This window comes from Arachis ipaensis, chromosome B6 (genome assembly GCF_059453495.1).
Source record: "Arachis ipaensis isolate K30076 ecotype BB chromosome B6, ASM5945349v1, whole genome shotgun sequence".
NCBI classification, from domain to species: Eukaryota; Viridiplantae; Streptophyta; class Magnoliopsida; order Fabales; family Fabaceae; genus Arachis; species Arachis ipaensis.
Window position 1 is genome coordinate 10,945,183 of NC_142441.1, and position 20,788 is coordinate 10,965,970.

At 37.5% G+C, this 20,788-nt stretch overlaps 3 protein-coding genes across 3 annotated transcripts; 1 reads left to right on the forward strand and 2 right to left on the reverse strand.

Annotated features, from left to right (window-relative positions):
• Window positions 1-854: 854 nt before the first annotated feature.
• SAM-2 (S-adenosylmethionine synthetase 2) lies at window positions 855-3,678 on the forward strand. The gene is made up of 2 exons (XM_016350215.3): window positions 855-1,435; window positions 2,223-3,678. Exon 2 carries the CDS (start codon window positions 2,231-2,233, stop codon window positions 3,413-3,415), a length of 1,185 nt encoding a protein of 394 aa, XP_016205701.1. The 5' UTR covers window positions 855-1,435; window positions 2,223-2,230; the 3' UTR covers window positions 3,416-3,678.
• A 3,213-nt stretch (window positions 3,679-6,891) lies between these two features.
• On the reverse strand, window positions 6,892-8,472 carry LOC107646584 (uncharacterized). Its single transcript, XM_016350760.1, has 2 exons — window positions 7,724-8,472; window positions 6,892-7,642 (listed from the first exon to the last, which is right to left on the reverse strand). Exons 1-2 carry the CDS (start codon window positions 8,470-8,472, stop codon window positions 6,892-6,894), a joined length of 1,500 nt encoding a protein of 499 aa, XP_016206246.1.
• Window positions 8,473-12,668: 4,196 nt separating this feature from the next.
• LOC107646030 (squamosa promoter-binding-like protein 1) lies at window positions 12,669-19,450 on the reverse strand. The gene is made up of 11 exons (XM_016350213.3): window positions 18,984-19,450; window positions 17,984-18,843; window positions 17,611-17,792; window positions 16,565-17,151; window positions 15,924-15,998; window positions 15,729-15,836; window positions 15,509-15,626; window positions 15,130-15,271; window positions 14,843-14,987; window positions 13,649-14,284; window positions 12,669-13,249 (listed from the first exon to the last, which is right to left on the reverse strand). The coding sequence occupies exons 2-11, from the start codon at window positions 18,568-18,570 to the stop codon at window positions 12,806-12,808; spliced, it is 3,024 nt and encodes a 1,007-aa protein (XP_016205699.1). The 5' UTR covers window positions 18,571-18,843; window positions 18,984-19,450; the 3' UTR covers window positions 12,669-12,805.
• Between the last annotated feature and the right edge of the window lie 1,338 nt (window positions 19,451-20,788).

Genomic DNA, 20,788 nt, shown 5'->3' on the forward strand with positions numbered 1-20,788 from the left:
TTTAAATTTTATTGTTCACTTTGAATTTCTGCAAAGTTTGGTTCCTTCTTCTTCGTTATTGTCAAAGGCATGAATTTTAATGCAAAATAAAATTGGTACTCACAAAGAGGAGTTACTCCCAGACCATTAGATATCGAACCACCTTCGATTTGCAACAAATCGACAAAACAATTATATATATAAAAAATTTAAATATTAATTAAATAAAATATAATTTTAGATTATTACCTATTTAACATTGCATTACCGTGTCTTTTGATTCAACTAACAAGTAACAACCCCATTAATCCCCTCCCTTCCCCGTTCCTTTTATTTTATATATAAAAAATCTGTATATGAAATCAGCCATGCTCAAATTGTTGACTAAATAAATAATGTTAGTGGTTTCATAAGGATTTAAAATTTTATCATAATATTCAATATGCTATATCCCGCATCTTATAAGAATATGGAAAAGTATACCATAAACTTTATTATTAAATTTAGTCTTACTAAGAAATTATCCTAGTTGTTTGGATTGTCGTAAGCTGTGACTTCTATTTTCCAAATCACCATTTTCCAAATGCATGACAAAGCAAGGGGGAAAAAAACCCTGTATATTCAGCACAAGACAAAAGCTCAATTAGGTTAAGAGTCAATATCCATGTCGCGTTGCGTTAAAACCACTAAAAAATTCATTCAACAATTTTACATTTTGACACATATACATAAGGGACTTGGTTTACTTTTCGCACACATATTTTACTTATTTTATCTCGCGAATATATTTCCTTGCTCAAATTAATATTAATATTCGAAAATGGTATATGTTGTATAATATAAGATCAGTGCATTATTGAAAGAGGAAAAATAAAAGGTTGAAAAGAGAATCAATCAATCTGGACATATGACAAAAGATGAAGGAGCCTGGGATCCGATCTAACCGTTTTGTACCACCGACACTTCTATTTCTGTTGGCTTGTGAGAAAAATACTTGACAAATTAATATACTACTATGAAAATGGAAAACAGATCTTATTAATTATTAATTTATTATTATTATCACCAAACTAAGGGGGATTAATTCCTTAATTTAATTGTTTGGATAATAAATAATGAAGATAAAGGCAAACATACAGCTGGTGAGAAGCTAAAGAGTGAGTAAGGACGCGCCTAGGGTTGGTGAGTAACCGGCAGTATCCGGTAAGTTTCAATTCCTTGAAATTTCACGCGTATCTCACCAACCGAGAGAAATCCCATCCCTTGATTTTGCCGTCAAATCTAACGGCTGCACCGTCAGTTCCGGTGGCCAGTCACGTTGGCGAATGACGAGTATAAATAGGAGGTTAGGAGGGGAAGTAAAACGTTGTCCTTAACCAGCACCATTCTCTTACAAGCGAGTGTTCTTCTCTCAACTTCCCGAATTCAATTTTCATCACTCGCTTCGCATCTTCAGGTTCAGCTCCTTCACCTTTCTTCTCTTTGGTTTCTTTGCTGTTTAGCATTTTATAGCTGCCAAAACGGTTGTTGTCTGTTTTACTAGATGGACTACGACGGTTACAGATCTGAATTTTATCCATGCTTTATTTATTTTTTTTATCGGTTTTTTGTTTTCTGTGCTTTTGACTGCTGTCGTTTTGTGGCTCTGCGATGTCGTTTTGGAAGTTGAACTACACATGCTTATTTCGGTTTGTGCTCGTAATTCGCGTTGCTTTTTGATGAAGCTTCATCTTCTGTCGAGATAGATGAATAGATCTGATGCTTGAATCTTCTAATTGTTCATCTCTGGTTGCTGATCTGATGAAGTTCATTTGCATTTCTTGCTTAGTGATTTCAATTTGCGCTGTTACCACGAATATATTGTGAACTTGTTTGTTTGAAGCCTAAGATTCTATCCAATTGTCGTCACTGGTTTCACGGGAATCTTATATGATATTCTTTGTTATCGTCTTGGCTGCACTAGTTTTTTTTTTTTTTTTAATCTAATTTTTAAAGGCGGGGATAATTTGATTATGTTAACCAATCTTGCCATAACTTCCAGTTCTTATTAAATTTATTTTAGGAGTATGTGACTTCAGTGCTTTTGATTTCTAAATTCTAATATAAAACATCAGATCTTAGTAACTTTCATGGATGAGCAGTTTCGCACTAAGTGATCTTGATTTTCCCGATATTCTTTTATGCATTTGCTTTCAAGCTTTTGTGCTCTTTAGTTCTAACTTTCTGTTTACTGTATTGTACAGCTTGACAAATGGCCACCGAGACCTTCCTTTTCACTTCCGAATCTGTCAACGAGGGTCACCCTGACAAGCTCTGCGACCAGGTCTCTGATGCAGTTCTCGATGCCTGCCTCCAGCAGGATCCCGATAGTAAGGTTGCCTGTGAGACCTGCACCAAGACTAACATGGTCATGGTGTTTGGAGAAATAACAACCAAGGCCAATGTAGACTATGAGAAGATTGTCCGTGACACTTGCCGCAACATTGGATTTGTCTCTGATGATGTCGGTCTTGATGCTGACAAATGCAAGGTCTTGGTCAACATTGAGCAGCAGAGCCCCGATATTGCACAGGGTGTCCATGGCCACTTTACCAAGCGCCCAGAGGAGGTTGGTGCTGGTGACCAGGGTCACATGTTTGGTTATGCCACTGATGAAACCCCGGAACTCATGCCTCTCAGCCATGTCCTTGCAACAAAACTTGGCGCCCGCCTCACCGAGGTTAGGAAGAATGGTACATGTGCTTGGCTGAGACCAGATGGTAAGACTCAAGTAACTGTTGAGTACTACAATGACAATGGTGCCATGGTCCCAGTTCGCGTCCACACTGTCCTTATTTCCACCCAGCATGATGAGACTGTTACCAATGACCAAATTGCTGCTGATCTTAAGGAGCATGTTATCAAGCCTGTCATTCCTGAGAAGTACCTTGATGACAGGACCATCTTCCACCTTAACCCTTCTGGCCGCTTTGTCATTGGTGGCCCTCATGGTGATGCCGGTCTCACTGGAAGAAAGATCATCATTGATACTTATGGTGGCTGGGGTGCTCATGGTGGTGGTGCTTTCTCTGGAAAGGACCCTACCAAGGTCGACAGAAGCGGTGCCTATATCGTAAGGCAGGCAGCAAAGAGTATTGTGGCTAGCGGTCTTGCCCGCAGGTGTCTTGTTCAGGTTTCCTATGCCATTGGTGTCCCTGAGCCCTTGTCAGTCTTTGTTGAGTCTTATGGAACTGGGAAGATCCCTGACAAGGAGATCCTTCAAATTGTGAAGGAGAACTTCGACTTCAGGCCCGGAATGATCACCATTAACTTGGACCTCAAGAGGGGTGGCAACAGGTTCTTGAAGACAGCTGCTTATGGACACTTCGGAAGGGATGACGCCGATTTCACCTGGGAAATTGTGAAGCCACTCAAGTGGGACAAGCCTCAAGCATGAGGGGTTTCGAATGAATGTGTAAACCTTCCTTTCTTCAATGGCTGCTATATCTTAGTAGGTGTGGAATGAATAATTCGCCTGTTTAGTTACTGCTGCTCCATCTTTAGGTCTATAATGTCATCTTATATCATACCTAAACAATTTTATTGTTTGTTACTTTTTTTTTTAACTCACAATTTAATTCTTCTATATCCAATTATGTTACCGTGTTGACGCAATGAAACATGTATGAGAATTTTGCCCCAATTGGTTTCAATGTAAAACGATGAAAAAGCTGCGTGTGAATTTTTTTTCCCCCCTATCAATTTTCCACTTTACTAGTTAATAGAATTCTCGACCTATTTTCTCTTCTTTTTATTTTTCAGTATCCTGATTTAGATATTCAGAGTTCTCATCATGTGAATCTTGCAACAATTCACAAGAGAAGAATAAGCCTTATCATAGCTGGAAAAGTTCCAAATCGGGCCAGTCGTTACTACTGACTCTATCAAATGTTCTCGCATTTTACCCCCTCCTAATTCGTTGCTCCAAAACATTGCATTTGCCTTCATGGCAATGTTCAAGGACAAGGACAAAACAGATGAGAACAAAGGTGTATATCCATATTCCATATATAACATTATGTCTGACAAATGATCTTTCGAAAAAAGGTTGATCGCACATCCACACAATTATTTATAAATTATAATTGAATGAAGTAAAAGAAAAGGAATGTCTGATTTTGGTATAAAAAATTTTCAGATACGTTTGTGGTTTTTAAAAGTATATTTATCTTATTTTGTTTTTGATAAATAAAAAAAATTATATGTTTGTATTTGTAATTTTTAGAAATTATGAGTGCTTTTAAAACACTAAAAAAAATACTTTTCAATACTAGTATATATTTATCAAAATTTAAGAGTTTAAACTTTCAAACAAAGCATTCAAACACATACTTATATTATCTTTATCGGTATAATATTTGACCCTGTGTTTCAAGTTTTTTATGAATTTCTTTAACATATACTAGTATATTTTAAGATTACTATAAAAAAAATATTTTATTAAAAATTATTGAAAAGATATTTTTTTAATAACTTAAATATATTAAGAACTTCAAAAAATATTATTAAATTATTAAAATATATTTTTAGAATATAAAATAGCCAAATCCTTTTTCTATTTATCTTTGGAGACATATTTTTCAACTAATTCTTCCCTGGAGAGTTTGTGCTTTGCATAGCACGTCGTCCAATGCAGAGTTTCTAGCTGATTCATCTCTTTTGCACTGAGTGAACACTGCTAATTGCACCAATGATATGCGTATATTATATGGGACAATGCTACGCATCAAGATAATCCAATAATATTGATTTTAATGTAGTTTTACATCAACAATTTCTATTAGATTATAGAAAAACTAGATATTCATGTCAAAAAAAATTTCAGCTGTCAAAAAGTAGAACATACAAACCCATATGCATTTCAAAAATAAAAATCATAATATCTTGAATATTTGCTAAAATCTAAACATTAAAATAATACCAAATCCCAAATTTGCCATATATAAACGACCGAAGGCTACAAGTATGTATCTACTACAGCATCATATAAAGGATTTCTCAGTTCTTCATCAGAATAACTTGAGAGAAAGTCATGGCACTGAAAAAAAAGAAGGGGAGAGAGGGGGGGATGACTTTATGTTGGTAAGGGACGGTGGCAGTGTTGTGCTTCTGATGATTTTATCTTGTTAAGGTGATCAATTTTTTTTTTTTTTTAACTAAAGGAGCTCAATATACAAGTGGAGCAATGGACATAAAACCAAAAGAAACCAGAAAATAAAGTAGCCACTCAAGAATTTTGTGAACTAAAACAACTTTCTTGTCATCTTTGGCACTGTCATCGACAACAAAAAGAATCCTCCCTCCTCAACTCCTGATAACTAATGCTAGACAAGTTGACAACTTCTACCCCTTTGTTTTTATTCTGAAATATCCTCCTATTTCTTTCAATCCAGATGTTCCAAACTATTGCAAAGAACGATATATACCAATTTTTACGCTCCTCCTTTCTATAAGTTGCGCCTGTCTAGTTTTGAAAATGGTCCTTTAAAGTACCTGGGGCACACCAATTCCTGTCAAGAAGAGATAACCAAGCGCACCACACCTGCCAAGAAAATTCACATGCAAGGAATAAATGATGGATAGTTTCTACATCCGTATTACATAGGGCGCACATATTATCCTCATTATTAACTATCCCAAGCCAACACAATCTCTCTTTTGTATTCACTCTCCCTACTAAGGCAAACCAAACAAGTAGCTCCACCCTTGAAGGAACTAATCCTTTCCAGATGGTCTTGGTGAAGCTATAACTGGTTACGTCCACCGGAAGCGTTTCCTCCTGCAATACCTGCACAAATGAGTTAGTGGAAAATACACCTTGTTTATCAAACTTCCACACCACTCTATCCTTTCTGTCAGCTGCTAATTTAACTAGTCTCAAAGTGTCATGTAATTGATTCACAATTTCCAATGAAATAACTCATGCCTCCATTGGAAATTTCATATCCACTCTAACCCATCCCAGAATCCACAATCTCCTATGACAGATCCTTTTTGGTTGGAAACCGAGAAGAGTCTTGGAAACCTATCCTTTAGAGCACCACAATATAGCCAGGCATCCTCCCAAAATCTAGTTCTTCAACGATTACCAATCTCCATGGTCAACCCTGTTATCATCTTATCTCTTACATGCTGCTCCTTTATCTGTAACTGACAGATATCCTTCCATGGACCCCCTCTAGTCGGTAGTTTTTTAGTGGAGATTAGCTCGTCGGGGTTGAGTTTATTACACGAACATACCACTTTTTTCCACAACGGGCAATCCTCCTTGGAAAACCTCCACCACCACTTGAATAACAGTGCTGTATTACGAATCATCGCATCGCCAACTCCTAGACCCCCTAGCTTTTTTGGGGCCTGAACCAATTCCCATTTAACCAAAGCCATACCATTCCTACCATCCTCCTTACTCCATAAGAATCTCCTCTGTAATGATATCAACTTCTCAGCAACAGCATTCGGCATCTTATATAAGCTTAAATAATATACCGGTAATTTTTCCGCTTTGTTGAGCACCTTAGACTTCTATAAGCTGAGCTTCTCCTCCACTTTGTCTATAATTGGCTTTCAAGTCTTGACCAACCTCGGGTTAGCTCCTAGAGGAATTCCAAGGTATCTGACTGGAAGAGTAGCTTCCTTGCATCCTAACAAGCTGTACATACTTTGCACCCACTGTGGATCACAATTGATCGGGATGAAATTAGATTTTTCAAAATTGATACTTATCCCCGACATCAACTCAAAGCAGCGTAGGAGCCTCTTATAGTTTTTGATAGTCTCCTCCTCTGGAGGACAAAATAACATAGTGTCGTCTGCAAACAGAAGGTGCAACAGTTCTATACTGTCTCTCCCAACCAACAATGGGGATATACGTCAGTTTCTAACAGCCTCACCTATCATTCTATGTAGGACATCAACGACAAGAACAAATAAGAAGGGAGAAAGTGGATCACCTTGTCTCAAACCTCTTTCTATCTTGAATGGTTTTGTGGGTGAACCGTTTACCAAAACCGATATAGAAGTTGTGCCGACACACTCCATCACCCACTCCCGCCATTTACGCCCAAACCCCATCTTCTGTAAGACAATATCCACAAAGTTCCACTTGACTCTATCATATACCTTCTGAAAATCCAGTTTGATTATTGCCGCTTCCTTTTTCCTTTCTTTAAGCCAATGCACAGTTTCACACGCAATAAGTGCCCCATCATGTATTTTACGATCCTTGACAAACGCACTCTGAGTCTCTCCAACCAGTCCTGGCATCACTGATCTCATCCTCCTAACTAACACCTTTGAAATCACCTTGTATACACATCCAACCATACTGATCGGGCGAAGGTCTTTGATTTCCTTAGCCCCAACGAACTTGGGTGCCAGCGCCACCCATGTGACATTAGAGTCTTTAGGTAGTCTGGATGTCTGAAAAAAGTCAGTCACAGCTGCTGTAAACTCAGCCCCAATCTCATCCCAACACTTCTTGATGAAGTTCATGTTGTATCCGTCACTTCCTGGTGCTTTAGATGATTCACAGTCCCACACTGCCTCTCTAATCTCTTCAACTGACGGCAAAACTTCTAAAGTCACCGAATCCTCTTCAGATATCATATCCACCAAACCATCCCTGAAGCCCACCAAAGGAGATTTCTCATTCGCATGCTTAGATCGTGACATATGTTTTCAGTGTACTTCTTTTCTAACATACCATCTCTCGCAGCAAGTCACCAACGCCTTCCTTCTTGCTTCTAGTGTTGCATCATATACCCCACTACTTACCAAGTCATCTACCTTCTTCATCTCTTCCTCAAACCTCTTAATTTTCTTATCCATATCCCCAAAATTGTCTTTGTGCCATCTTTCCAGAGGAGCTGTCAAGGCTTTCAATTTTTCTGTGAACTCTATCTCCCCCAACCCCCTACATTCCTCCTTGACCATTCTTAGAAAATCTTCATGTGTAAACCATGAGTCTAGACTTCTGAACGGTCTTAGACCACCACGCATCTTTGTGTCTTCCACTATCATCAGACAATGATCTGACAAACCCCTTGAGCCTCCCTTTAAGCGAGTCTCTGGAAACTCCTCAATCCATTCCAGACTAACCATTACTTTGTCAATCCGACTACATGAAGACCCTCTGAACCATGTATACTTTCGGTCATTGAGCGGCAAGTCCACTAAGTGCATATCTTGTATCCAGTTCTTGAAATCCTCAGCCGATGCTGTTAAGTTACCAGTGCCTTTTCTTTCTTCCACCTGTACAATCTCATTAAAGTCCCCCATGAAGCAGCAAGGGACCTGGCATAACCCAGCAATATAGCTCAGCTCCTCCCACACAACAACTTTTTCATCTCTATTATGAGCGCCGTAAACCAAGAGGAATGCGCAATTGAAATTATTCTTTAATAAGACCCCTTCAACACACAGCCATCTCTCTCCTTTGTAGCAGTTTTTCATGTTAGACGTCAATTCGTCCCACATTAACAACAATCCACCCAATACACCATCAGACGCAACATATTCCCACCCCACACTATCGCACCCCCAGAGCTGTGCTACATCAAATCTTGTCACTACATGCCTTTTAGTCTCAATCAGTCATAGCATATCCAGTCTATATTTCAACTTTAATTCCTTTACCATTCTCAGCTTTCCATCCCCCCTCAAGCCCCTAACATTCCATGAATTGAAAATTATTTTAATAGTTTATTACACACCTTTTTTTCAGTCTTGGGTCTGCATCGTCTTGCTTTCGCCTTTTGCTTTGCTAATCTTCTTTTTTAAGCATTTTCTTCATTCTGAGCTTGGAGGATTGCCATGATATCGTCTTCTTCGTCGTATAACATAGCACCGGATTCCACTGCTAGATCCCAGTTCCTTTTATTTTCCATCATTTGCTCCTCCACTTTTGAAATCTGATTGTCACTCGTACCTCTGTTAACTTCATTACCTTTTCCTTCTGATAGAGTCTCCCCAGTTTCAGCCCCATCTTGCATCACACTCTCCCTGATTATTGTCGACCTGCTACGTTTATTAATAACATTAATATCATGATCCTCATACTTGTCAGCCCAGCTTTTGTTTTCAGCGTCACTGTCCGTGTTCCCAGCACCATTCCCTTCTTGGCTCGTCTCCCTGCTATCCCCGTGCACGTCTACCACGTCTTCATCACCTCCATCTACTCCTATTCCCCCGTCCTCCGCTCCCTCAGCGTCATCACTGCTTATAGCCAGTCGTGTCCTCACTACTATAGTCTCACCAAAATCCCCTGCGTCGCTGGTCCCTCGTACCCACGGTTAACAGCCTCGTCAGCGTGACCCACGCTCCCTGGGCATCGCAGACGTGCGTTACCGCTGCTAACAACAGCCTCGATTACACCGTTCTCCACTCGGCCATCTCCGTCACAGCGTCCCATTCTACTATCCTTCACCGCAGGCCAACCATCTCCATAGTCTCGCCCTCGAGCTCCTGCGTTAGGAAGGAGACAGCCGCTCGCTTCAGCTGCTGCGCTAGGGCCTGCGCATTTTTCTCCCCGGTTCCCCCGATCCGCCTGACCCGGTTGTTGATGGATCATCCCACCCATGCCTCCTGACCCAGCACTACTATGGCTTGGTACTTTTGAGGAAGTTGGGCCCAGTTGCAAAGGCCAGGCCTTATCAGTGTGGCAATTGACCATGGCCCATGTTTTTTTTGAGCCCACAACTATTTTTCTTTCCCTTATGGCTCCCCTGGCCAGCCCACATAGCTAATTGCTAATCACCTCTTATATAGTTCTGTCTGAGTCTTCCCCATCACTCATAATATCTCTTCCCACAAAATCTGCTCTTTCTTTAATTCCATGATCAATTCGTTCAACTGTTACCATTTCGATATGATTCTGTTTTGAATTGTCATAATTCCACTCATTCAAAATTTTTTGTGAAACTACCAATATGCCCTTACCTTTTCCATCCTCCCTCGTTACCTTCATTGGCAGCTCCGCTGCCTGATCTCGGTTATTCGGCATGATTGTTCGCCTTACCGACGTTGCAATTGTTTCTGCACATTTGCTTATTGCACCGCTATAGTGTTGTTCGCTGCTAGTGTCGCCAGCTGCCGAATTTTCAAACTTACATCCTATACCATATGTCTCTCCTCCCACTTCTTTTACCAAGACATCAAAACCACTGAGGCCTATTGTAATATGCATCCACTCATTGATCACGTCCATAGCACATGTATTGATTTGCACTCGCCCGACACTGAATGAGTTGCAGGATTCTGTCATTTTGTCACACCCAACTACTTCCCCCTATTGTCCTCCTATACTCTTGAAAGTGTCTACTAACCAAACGTGCAAAGGAACTCCAAAGTATTCTAGCCATACTCTTCTTGTTTCACTTCGCTCCGCCTCCTCCCATCTCCATACACTGTGAAAGAATTGTAAGAGACTATTCATTTTAAAGGTGTAAGTCTCTTCCGTGCTTAGCACGCAATCAAAAGTCAGTAGAGCTTTGTATGCACCCAATTCTCGTACTTGAATGACTTGAGGCAAGTTTTTGGCAATAGTGTCTTTCAGAGAATTAAAATCAATAGGCTTTGTCGTTCTTCCTACTAAGCTCCTCTGTAGCCAGTCCAAGTTCTCTTTTGCCACAGTAACCTTCATCTTTTTTGTCCACCCGTTTCCATGTGGATCTTATTTTTTTGCCTCCTTTCTGGCCTCTATTATATTCAGGTGTGCGTCAATTTGAAGATCTTCACGTTGTGCCTGTTGAGTAATGTTTTTGTGATTAATTTCTCCTCTACGAGGCCTATGCATGACGGTCGGACCCATCTTCCTTCTGTACTTCGCTTCACCCACAAAAACCACTTTTCCTCTCAACCTCATTCGATTCATTTCCATTATTGCCTTCAAGGCCCCCCTTTTCTTAATGTATTGTATGAACACAAAAATGTATATGTTATCACGTTTTTGTTTACGTGACAAATATATGTCATTTATGCGTCCCGTCCAATTGAACAACTGAAACAACTCTCTCTTTGATATGTCTTCAGAAAGGTTATCCACAAAGATGGAAAATGATTCATGCTCCAACCGTTGATACGCTTCTCGGTTCCAGATTCTCAGATCTTTGTCATGTTCTCTAACTCTACCCTCCTCTGTGTTTCTCATCCACACTCTCTCTCTCTCACTCTCTCTCTCATTCTCTCCGTTGATACTATATATTACTCTCTCTACCTCCCGAATTTTTAATTTTATAGTGCCTTTTGTGGTGTTAATGAGAAAAATGACTTCAATGGTGATGGTTTTCTGACTCAAGGGAGATCATGGCCTGGAATTTTGGACAAGATCCTTTTCTTCGTTGGAGATTTGGAAGTTGCTTCTCTTGGTGCAAAATGTGGGCATACGCTTGAATATCTTCAATCCAATATTCAATTTCATTGTAAAACTACTCTGTATATCACCAATAATTTTATGCATTTATTATTTGTATGAATAAACACTGTATTTTCAGTTGTTTTTGCATTACTTTAATTTGCACCTTTTCCAGATAATAAGCAGACTAATGGGAGTTAGACCATATTTTCATAATTTTATATCTCTTATGATATAATTATAAATTTATAATCCTAATATTTTAGCGTACGTTAAAACCACTTTTAATCTAGAGGATATCTCTCTACCATGGAGGTACTACTAACCTAACACATTGGATCAAGTGTACATTTTTAACTTGTGATTCTTGTAACATGTTCAAATAAATCGAGTTTTTAAAAGTCGAATATTTTTCACTCGGCAAAAGTGCAATCAAACAATAGCTGAAGAATTTTCTTTTTCTTTCATGTTAACAAATTATTGCTAGCATGCCTAAACTAACAAACTAAACAGAGAGAAACCACCTTAGACAATCGACCTTTAAAGGAGGGAGAAGTAATATTAAGAGTCACACGTGACACATTGAGTAAATAAATAACTCAAAGGAGTATTTAAAGTGTGAAACACTCTCATATGATAGATTAATATTTTTTATTGGAATTTTTAATAGATACAACGAGATTCAAAACTAATTGGCTAAATTTTAATAACAATTGTTTATTTTATGGAAGGTATTATTCCAGGATCATTACCTTTCGTAAATTTTACAACTTTTTTTTATCATTTACAGTAACATTTAATTATGTCTAGCTGAATAATTATTTACATAGTTTCTGACTTCAACATTAATATTATGCTGTTTCTGACTTCAACATTAATATTATGTTGTTATTCACAAATCACATGTGAATTTCCTTTGAAATATTCATATAATATTAATATAAACTAGTTATAAATTTAGATCCAAATAAAGACTTCTGATGTTGTGTAACTAATATGTAATCAATATATTAAAATAAAATAAAAGAAAATAAAATAAACAATCATCATACATGCATTATTAATTAGATATTGATTAAAAAATTGTTCACCACTTAAAATTTCTCCTAAATATAGAGTTTGTCTTTAAATTTTTAAGACCCAATTAACATGGTTCTCAGATCTCAAGTTTAGCTCGTCCATAAAGAGAAGGTTGAACTAGTCGCCTAAAGCGATTATTGGCTCCTTAAAAGGGATTTATGACCAAATACAGTTTTAAGAATAAATGAAGATCCGCATACATCGTACAAGGATGCAGTGCACATAAATAATAATATATAAATAGCATTATTTGTTTTAGACAATACAAATAACCATTCCTACAGGAAATCTGAGTCATACAGTCTATTACATTACCTATCCAAATTTTATTTCAAGTTAATGAAACCTCTCAGCTCAGCTTGTTCCGTACTCCAACGATTCCCACCTGAATGGGCGGAACACGTACAGAACTTCCGGCGAGCTCTTAAACAGAAGCGCGACACAGACACACACTGCTGCTATAGCCACCATCGACAGCATAGCAGGTCTGTATGCCAGAGACTTGCCTACTACAGCTCTACAAGACAACTTATTATCACATAGTTTGCACTGCTTTTGGGCACTTCTTCCTTCAGCCTTTCCAACAATGTCGAAGCTGGTCGTCTCATTTTGCTTCTGGTTTGTATTGAACCCAGTCAGATTGCTTGGAATGTCAACCACAACATGAGCCCCTCCTTGCCTCTTGTTGATTTTCTTCTGCACCAGGTGAATGTAAGCATAATGGCCTCGTAAACGTGCATAATCCTCGGGGGTCGAGCCTGTGCTATCACGAGCGCTCTTCCATGCTTCAATTCCCACCTGGAAAAAAAAAAAAGAAAAAAAATTCCAATTATCATCACAAGTTGAACAGCAGCAACGTAAGTATATTAGTCCATTATCCCTAGTTAACAGCTTGATAAATCTCAAACGCACGGGGATTGGCAAGGACAAGATATTATTGTGGTACTTTGGTAGATCAAACAATAGAAGCTATGCAGGGTTGTTTGTCTTTTGGTAATGCAGAAAGACTACACGAAATCGCAAAAAATTTGACTTTAGTAGGAGGGGTGAATGAATTATAAAAAGAAAATGGCAAATGGCTACAAATGCAGGATTTGGAATATGACAGGCCATGAAATGTATGCAAGAAGTGAAATTGAGTGATGATAGAACCTATGAAGTTACGTGATTTCCAATTTAACATAGCAGAAGCTTTACCATGCAAGGATCGTTGGTTAATGCATCCAGTACTTCCTCTGAACCATCTTTCCCAGCTGCTATATGGAGTGGTGTCAAACCAGCAGGACCCGCAGCATCGGGTCTAAACAAGAAACTCTGATTCTCTCCGCCAACCAGAGCCATGTCTTCATGCCCTAGTTTGTCAGAAATATTCTCGGGAACATATCTCAAAAGTAGCTCCACCAATTGCCTGCTATTTCTCCTTACAGCTTTATGAAGGAGACCCATCTCTGAAAGTGCGAGATGAAGTGATTGGTGATCTCCTGTGCCCACTGTTCCACTAAGCAGTAGGTTCAGTAGTTTTTTCACTACAGCACACCAATCACGGTCCACAGAGAACTCCATGAGCCACTTGAATCGTTTTAGTGGAAAGAGTTCTACACTAGAGTTCAAGTGAACCATCCGTGATCTCAATTGGCTTCTGTGAAGAAGCCAACCCATTTCATGAATGAAATCCATGGCTTGGTTTTTGGCTTTAATTTTTCCAGTCCCTTCATTATCGGGATCAATATCACTTACTTCTATTAAGGGCTCAAGCACACAGATTTCAGAGCAAACGTCCTCCTCAGCAACAATGAAAGGAAAATAGCTGCTGCTCAGACCCTGATCCTCAATCTGGAATAATTAAGAAATTAGAAATCAGTATGCATGAAATTGTTTTGGAAGTAAATATTAACAAGGAAATAAGTTATAGCTAAATTGTCATTCCACACTGCGCTTAAAAGAGTAAAATATGAATGGAATGCAGCATCAGAAAACATATATCACTTTCCCTAATCATATTAAAGTAAAATCCATTTTAACCACCAACATACTGCCCTTATCACTTTACTTCAACTGCAACTAACACGAGGCAACAACTTCCTCTTAATTTATTCTTCACTAATTCTCGTTACTGTAGTCTCACATTGCCACTATCAATGTTACTTACCAAGAAATCTAAACAGGCTATAACAACTTACTAATAGAAGCAGTACCATTATGATTACAACTAAGATGACCAATAATATATAGCACTTCCCTTCTTACCACCCAAAAAGACAGGATAATGCACAAAATCCGAGAACCGAATGAAAGAAGCTCTGTTCTTTAACTGGTCTTATAAGAATGTAAATAAAGCACTTATTATCTTAAAATACAGAGCTCGATAATTTGTGCGATTGAAAAAAGCACCTCAATAAATCCTCTTCCATTTATCACGGGGACAGAACATGAAAATTGGATACATTGAAGCTCTTCAAGCTCCTTGGAGCCTTGATCCATCGACTCATGAGCATCTTCACAAGATAGATAATTCCCTTCTAAAGCACACAATAACCTGAAAGCATAGGTTTAGGGGTCATATGCCATACCAATAAAAGGTATTCTTATTTCAATCAAACCTAAAGAATCTCTCGAATTGCATTTAATTGTCAACATCTAAAGTTTTTGCATTTCACAAAACACATGGTAGAGATTACCTTGTGGCCGGGCGATTCAGGTTGATACCCTTGACAGAAAAATGAGCTGTTTTTGATGCTGGTACAGCAATTGGACTAACACTAAGAATCTTGCCGTAATTGTTGCTTTTGAAAGGTAAGGATGTATCTATGACAACCTGACCTGCAACAGGATACCCAGTAAACTAATATTAATTCCAATGTAGTTAGCCCATGTACACATAATTATAATCATTATAATAATAATAATGACAACAATGTGGACATCAAAAAAACTCTTAAGCAATTATTGTACTTCAGTGTGCAAATTAGTAGTTGATGGATTTAATTGAATACTGACAAAATTTCAACTCTTATCTTGACCCTAGTTAAAATTAACAATAAAAATACGTCAACAAACCATTGAAAACAAATGCTAGCTGATGCTGCACCCGGATATGAACCCATCCAGTCCTCCAAAAATCAACATCTGAGACATCCAGAAGCCTACTCAAGCTGGAAGTCAAATCATAGCAAAGCTGAAAGCAACAACAAAGTGTTGTCAGGTCAAGAGTGGCCCCAGAGAGAAGACATAAGCAGCAAAATACACATGCTATTAGTTTTAGAAGGACAGAGCTTACTTCCTCCCACATAGCTTCAGACTGGCGCAGATAAATGGTCAGAACAATACAACCAGGCCGGATGTAGCTTTCCATGTCAGTTGGACTGTGGGATAACCAGTCAAGAATCTGAAATTGAAGCCCTTAGCATTATTAAATTTCAAAAGAAAGAAATAATCACAATTGCTCTCAGCTGAGTTAATGAGCTTAAAATACCTGTGCTCTAAGTACAAGAGGGAAATCATTTGGTTCTTTGCCAAAGAGTTTAAAAACAATTCGATCTGTGCGACTCTGAAATGAGGAAACAAACAAATTAGCAGCTAAATAATGACAATCTCCAAATCTTCTAAATTTAGCATAAAAAGGCATCATTCAAACCCAGATAATAAAGGAAAATAATGTTAATATTTTTTCCCCAGTAATTCCCCTTCAGAGAAAGGCATAAGATTGTTGAATCAAACACGGGAAAGACTAAGAACTAGAATGCAACTTCATACATGAAAAGACAGCACTAAGAAGCTAATTGCAATACAAATTTCTGCAAGCTAAACCATGCAGCATCATGTCTGACACCTAAGAAATGTCCAGCATGGACTTTCTCAACCTGCTACTGGCAGCTTAAAATTATTATATGACGTCGTCCAGTTAGATGAAAGCTTTCACCTTTCATATCAAACAGAGACATATCTAGTTCCCAACAAAATGTTTAAGCCATAACTATAAGGATGATCAAAACATGATCTCAATTATAGAGAATTCAGGACCCTAATCATGCCGATAGTGCTTTCATGTGAATGTCATGACTGTTTACATACGCACAAGTACAATAGCCAGTCAAGAATACTTATGCAGTATACCTGAGCTTCTCCACTAGAACTACTAGGGGACTGAGCAGATGCAGAATCTGAGTTGCCACTTGTTTGAGGTGGACTTGACTGATGAGAGTCATGTTGTGTCCATGGGTATTCAAGAGAGCTAGTACCGAGATTTGCAGAGACAGGCAGCTTTTCAATATCTTCTACGCCATCATCTGAGTCGATATATATGTCATTCAAATCAAAATTGTTTATCTTTGTCTGTCCAGCAGTACTGTCTCGGGCTTCTGAGTAAGTTGGAGGACTATTTGAAGCGCTGGGCTTTGTAGAAGACATGATTTGTTGATCAGTAGGCATAATATCATGTGCATGCATCACCTGATGTTGGAGCTCAGCTACAGAAATTGCTTGATGCTGTTGTATTACAGATGGAGAGCCTTGAGATCCATTTGAGAATAAAGTAGAAACCATCTCAGACTTCCCAGATGAGCTCCCTTCTTTCAACAAATTCTCTGGTTGAGCCAAAAGGTTTGACAAGTTCTTACCCCCTTGATCACCATTTTGACTAGCAAGACTCCTAAGCAAGTGAGTCAGCAGATCCTGATCGGTGGTCTGATCTGACCTGTCAGCTTTATTTCAGAAAATAAAATGTCATTATCCACCTCTAAAATACCGCCATCACATCAGAATACCAATTAGACATGATTCTTAGCTATAGGATTAATTACAAATAGACGTGCACAAAAAACACTGGTCATCCAGGTAATGAAAATGAAGAATATTTTACTCCATTTCTGTCCCTAAGGTACCTACAGGTACTCAACAACGAAAAGCTGAAAACTAATTGTATATAATCGCCAACTAACACCGAAATCCATGGTTAAATTATTTTGCTTGCTCTATTCTAAATTCTAACATGATAAGTCTAATTCCTCTATCTTGAAAACTGAATACTCCTTATCTCAACCACTCTGGCCCTTGAAGCCCAACATTCAGTCCACATGCCATGAGAGTGGCAAGGATAAAAAAAATCAAGCAACAAAAACTAGATGCTCTAGACAAAGAAATGAGATGAAGGAACTACTTACAATGCATGTTTGAAAGTATCTTCAATAAACTTATCAGCAGGTAACTACTTGTCTGATCATCATTTAGTGAAGTTGCATTAGGAACAGCATCGTTGTTTGTTTTCCTCCTCCGCTTATTGTGGCCTGCCAAACGTCTTCGACAGCTTCTCTTTCCTTCATCAAACTCTTGGAGCATGTGAAACCTGTTTGATGGAGCAAAAGAATGTCATGAAATAGAATTACCGTTTAGGAAAGAATACTTTAAATTTATAAAATTAAGAGCTTCTGTGAAGGATCAATAATATTCATCTGAATTTCGTTAGACTATCGTGATTATACATAGAATTGATTTACTGCTGATAAAATTTCCAGAAGAACAATAGCATGAACTTGCCTACTACATTGTTGGCAGAATCGTTGCATTGCATTTCCCACAAGTGCCTTAGTGGCCTTGGAGTGCATCTCACAAACTTTATGGCGCCTGTGATAATCTTTAGCACTGCTGAGATCTGCACCACAATCCTCCACTTGGCAAACAGCCCGATTCGAATTGCCTCCAGCTACTCTGCTCTTCTTCCCGTTCACTCCTTCCCAGCTACCAATTTGGGCACCACCATGCCCGCCAACACCACCACCGAGCTTTAAGCTAAGAGTACCAGATTCCTCATTCAAAGCATCATCCTCCAGGACAACAACCCTCCTCTTCTTATCCCCTTCCTTGTTCCCTCCACGAATCCCGAGATCTACCTCATCAGAACACGAGGATGAGCTATTAGAGTTGGAAGGACCCCCGGCCACAGGGATCCTGGTACCAGCAGGGAAGAATTGCCTGTGTTCAGGCCCAGGATTCAAAGGCCTAGCTATGAATAGATCACCATCCCATTTCCAATCATTCAAATCCCACTCCATGGACCTCTTCCCCACTGAGGACCCACCCATAGCATAGAATTGAAGAGCTTCAGTACCAAATCTAGCTTCCATGAGTCACAATTACGAAAAAAACGCAGAACCCCCAATTCAACCCCAGAACAGAAATAAACTCAAAAACAGCAACACCGGTTCTGAATTAAGTTATAATAGCAGGAAAAGACTAATTAATCAGCTTCAGATCTTCCCCAAAACTCATAAAAGAGTACATCTACAGAAACATGGTTGCAATTAAGCAAAATCCACATAGCTAATAGGGTAGTTGATTTGATGAGTTCAAGTAGCCGCAATTAGTGAGTCTTCCCATGTAAAATTAAAGTAATTGAACTGCAAAGAGCAAGATTAAGTATCTCAGCTATGAGAAATAACCTCTTTTTTCTTCTTCTTCACATTAATAGAAATGGAAGATTAGAAATAAATAAATATATATGTACGTAAACAGTGGAAAAAATGAACAACAGAAGAACCTCAAGAGTGAGAGTGAGAGAGAGAGTTGAGAATTGGCGGTAGGAGCGAAGCAGATCGACGGCAGGTGAACGCCGGAAAGAGGGAAGGAATATTGATGATGATGTGATGATGATGATGATGGTGTATGATGGTACCCAATGTGAATGGGGTTTGGTTTGTGTGACAAGGAAATCTTTGGTTATATGATTATGTTAATGGTAATGGGTATGGTATGGTGGTGTATGACAATAATGTATGGTACACATGAAATGATGATAATAGAAACCGAAAATATAGGGAAAATAATAATAATAATAATAATTAATAATTAATAACAAAAATAATAAAGAAATGAGAAAATGAAAATAATGTGTTATGAGTTGTGAGTAAAAGAAGAGGAGTAGGAAGGTGGTGGTGGGATTGGGAACAGTATGCCCACCCTCAAAGTGGTGGGCCAAATCCACACACACTGCGTGTCTCTCTCTCCTTCCTTCCCATTGGAGCCTAAATAAAAGATGCTTTTTCGGTTTTTCCTTTCATCACTAAATTGTAAATTCATTTTTTATTAATTAATATAATCTCTATGCACCTTTTTCTATATTTAAAAAGGTATTATATGTTGATTGTTAGTATCAATAAATATATACAAGAATTATTGCATGTTATTTTTTCTTTTTGGCCGTCGTGTTAACTGTTGAGTGTTAACTATTTAGTATTACAATAACGAGTAAAGTTTTAAACTAGCGTATATATATATGGTGTCAAATAATTGTTAGGACATTAGTTCGGTAAAACTTTGTGACATTAAGATAGTTTTAAGATGCTAAAATCAATTTCAAGTTTTTAAAACAATTTTGGACTAATTTTAAATTAATTTAATGTTTTGATGATCAAAATAGGAATTTGAATCTTCTAAATTTTAAATGTGTATTTTAGAGGGTAAAGTGTAATCTTCTACCCTTTAATAGTTTCTCTCTCATATTTATTTTTGATCCCACTTATAAAATAAATGATAAAAGATCACACTTTACTCTCTAAAGTAAAATTCAAACTTTAGAAAATCAAAATCCATCAAAATAGCACAACTTTTTTAGAGACTAATTTTTTGTTGAGAATTTTAACATGTTATTGGTAATTTAGTATCAATTTCAAACGTAGAATAACTACATAATATTATAATCTAATTGTTATGGTAATAACTATTTTTTTTTTTTTTTGGTGTCTATGGCAATAACTAAATATTTTAATATTAACCAATCAATAAAATTGAATTGATCTCAATTAATTTAAGGGGCCAAAATGTGTGAAAAATATAGTTTTGTGTAATTAGAGATAATAATGATTAAATATAATACATTTGAAATTATTTTTTGCAAACAACACTCTTTCATCTTTGATTGGTCATTTAACTAATGTCTAATTTTGAAAAGCTCGTGTTTATTTATGTCTAGTAGATAATGTGTAAGTTGTAAGTAATAATCATGGATGATTGACCATCTAATATGTATTGTAAAGTGATTTAATGTTAGAGTGGTCATGGTAATTATATAAATATTATTAAAATTAAAATTATATATTTTTATATTTAATTTTAATCATATTTTTTAAAACATCATAATCATTATAGTTATTATAATATATTTATATTAGAATTGAAAAATTTTTTAAGCTAGTAATTTTTAATATTTTTTTATCATCATTTATATTAAATTATCTTTAATAAATAAAATTTATTAAAAAAATATAAGAAAACAATTTTTTTTAAATAATATAAATAATAAGTTAAAAAAATTAATTTTAATTTTAAAATTTAAATTTAAATTAA